This window comes from Tenrec ecaudatus, chromosome 8, assembly GCF_050624435.1.
Source record: "Tenrec ecaudatus isolate mTenEca1 chromosome 8, mTenEca1.hap1, whole genome shotgun sequence".
NCBI classification, from domain to species: Eukaryota; Metazoa; Chordata; class Mammalia; order Afrosoricida; family Tenrecidae; genus Tenrec; species Tenrec ecaudatus.
Window position 1 is genome coordinate 78,550,987 of NC_134537.1, and position 2,597 is coordinate 78,553,583.

Consider the following 2,597-nt stretch of genomic DNA (forward strand, 5'->3'; position numbering starts at 1 on the left):
ATGTATATTATATGTAAGGGTTATTCCCTGAAATAAGGAAAGGAGGTGAAATATTACAGGATTCTGAGGCTCTTCAAAAACAACCTGAAAAATCAATACTAGAAAAGCATTTTGGGAGTTTACAAAACAGTTTTATTGGCATATAATTCACAAATTGTATGACTCAATATTTCAATCATCTTAAGAAGCATTGTACGGGGCTTTTTTTAAAAATCAGAACTTTACCTTTGGTACCAAATGCATTCAACAAATATTTGTTTAACAACGAGCATCGCAGCACATTCTTCTAAACAGTTGGGATACTTCCAGATCCGGCCTTTCAGAAGCTCACATTTTTATTCCCGTCAGACTTCTCAGCGGTCTCTGTTTTCCCACCGTTCTCTTCTTCTGGTGTGCAGCACCTATTCCAGGGGTCAGAGCAGATTTCGCCCTTTTTCTCACCAGAACGACAGAAAAAAAGCCTGCAGGTCCCATGCTGCAAAAGGCAGACTGTGTTCCTAATTCCAGGAGGCATATCCCCTGTGGATATAATAGAATAAATTCCATACTTAATTCACCTGGTCCAGACAATTAGGGATGGGTCCACTCATCACTCCAGCCCCAAGCACTTGTATGAGTGCCTTTGGATAAGTTCCAACCTAACTAATGTCAGGTCCTTAAACCTCTATACTAATCTATTAATAACCTATCAATATGTTAGCCTACTAATAATTTATCAATAATTGACAATGACCTATATCTTAAAATCTTGCCAGAAGTATCATGCATCACAAGTAACATTGTGTAAGAGACACAAATGACCTACGGTAGACCCTGGCCATGGTGTCAGTGGTCTTAAGCTTCCTGCTAGTAGGAGCGCAACTGGAGGAGCGAATGAAATGATGGATGAGGAAATCTTGGTCTATAGGAAATTTAGAAATAAATTTGACTCTGTTTGTGGCCCAATTTTTAGGTTTATAATCAGTAATGAGAGGAGAAAATAAAGCCACCCTTCTTACAATGGCATGTGGCTTGTCAATCAAATATAACCACTTGAATGAATGCCCATAAGAAAGGTGTTTTCCACCTGGGAATAGGAGAAGTCAACGAAAAGTTTCATTTCAGGTTTTCAAATGCCACCTCTCATGACGAAAACCAAAAATACAATGCTAGTTTCGTACAATTCATGAAGTTACCCTGGACAATATCCCAGCTCTGGAAGAGAACTATTCTATGACACCCTCTCCTTTTGTCTGGACTAGGGGGGAGGGGGAATGGGGAAGGGAAGAGGTAAGCTTTAAGACTAGAAAGAAGTGAGGTGTGGGGGACGACCACAAGTCTAGAAACCTGGAGATTTGAGTTCTAGTCTGTCTTCTCCAAGTAATTAATTATCTCATTTGGACAATTCATTTATCAGGTCATGCCTAAGTTTTCTTGACTCTAAAGTGGGCCTGTTAAGTGAATCGCTATAATCCCCCTAGCTATGAATGGCACCGCAGTAAGCTTCATCATTTCTTGGGACTTCAGGCTCCTCTCTGTGGTTGTGGTAGGGAGGGAGCGGTGGCTGTGGGAACTGCAGTGGAACACCTCTCGTTCCTTCTAAACCTGACATCAATATGGCGGTAGTCTCCTATTTGGGTCAATGCAAAGCTGTCCCCCTTTTCCCGTGTTCTGACCCTATAGCCCATATTTAACTTTATAAATATATATATGCATACACATGTATATACATCACATACACACATATTCATAAAAAAGCTCAACAGGTACCCAGTTAAGTCCCAAAGTGACCCATCTATATCCACCAACAATACACAAACACACCCCCCACTCATAGACACACACAAACTCAGACACAAAAACAGATACCCCACACACAAACACCCCACCAGACACACCCCAAACACAAACATACACGTTAACGAGATTCCTGCACTGCCTTCCCAGTTCTCGCCCTTCTGCAGGCTGAGGACATCCTGCTAAGCTTTCCAGGAAGCATTTACCTGAGGAATTTTGAGCCAAAGAGAAGAGAAGAGCTAAAAGAAAGAGGACCTTCATATTTTAAGATCCCCTGGGATTTCCCAGTCCTTCTGTGCAGAAAGTAAGATCTGACAAATGAGTGGAGTGAAATGGGGCAGAAAAGGCACCGAAATGGACATTTATAGGCTTGGGGGCACCCTAGTCAGGAGTGAGCTTATTATCTGCTCTACTGAGTAAGGCTGTGGGCAGCAGGTACTGGATACTGTTCTTTCTGCCTAAAAATAGACCGGTTTCTTGATATTCAAAGGAGCAGGGCTTGACCATCACGAAGTATAAGGAGGCTGAGGTGGAAAGAGAGCTATGAAACGTGACTCATTTGCTCTGCTCTTCGAGCTAGTCTTTGTAACACCCGTGGTAGCACCCAAATGAGGTATTTGGGACTCTAAGGAGGGCTGGTCCGTTTGGTCATTAGGTTTAAAATGAGTCATCTCAGAAGTAGGAACTTTTGCATGCTGGCTTGTATAATGAATAATGCAAAATATTCATATGATCCAGAGAAATAGTTCCCCCTACTAAAGTCTCAGGGTCACTTATATTTATTTATTTTATTCCATCCAGCAGTAAGGTGTAATAAAGGT

General features: G+C 41.7%; 1 protein-coding gene across 1 annotated transcript; it reads right to left on the reverse strand.

The window, feature by feature from the left end:
* Window positions 1–319: 319 nt before the first annotated feature.
* On the reverse strand, window positions 320–2,037 carry LOC142455440 (sperm-associated antigen 11A-like). Its single transcript, XM_075557191.1, has 2 exons — window positions 1,983–2,037; window positions 320–519 (listed from the first exon to the last, which is right to left on the reverse strand). The coding sequence occupies exons 1-2, from the start codon at window positions 2,035–2,037 to the stop codon at window positions 320–322; spliced, it is 255 nt and encodes an 84-aa protein (XP_075413306.1).
* Window positions 2,038–2,597: the final 560 nt, after the last annotated feature.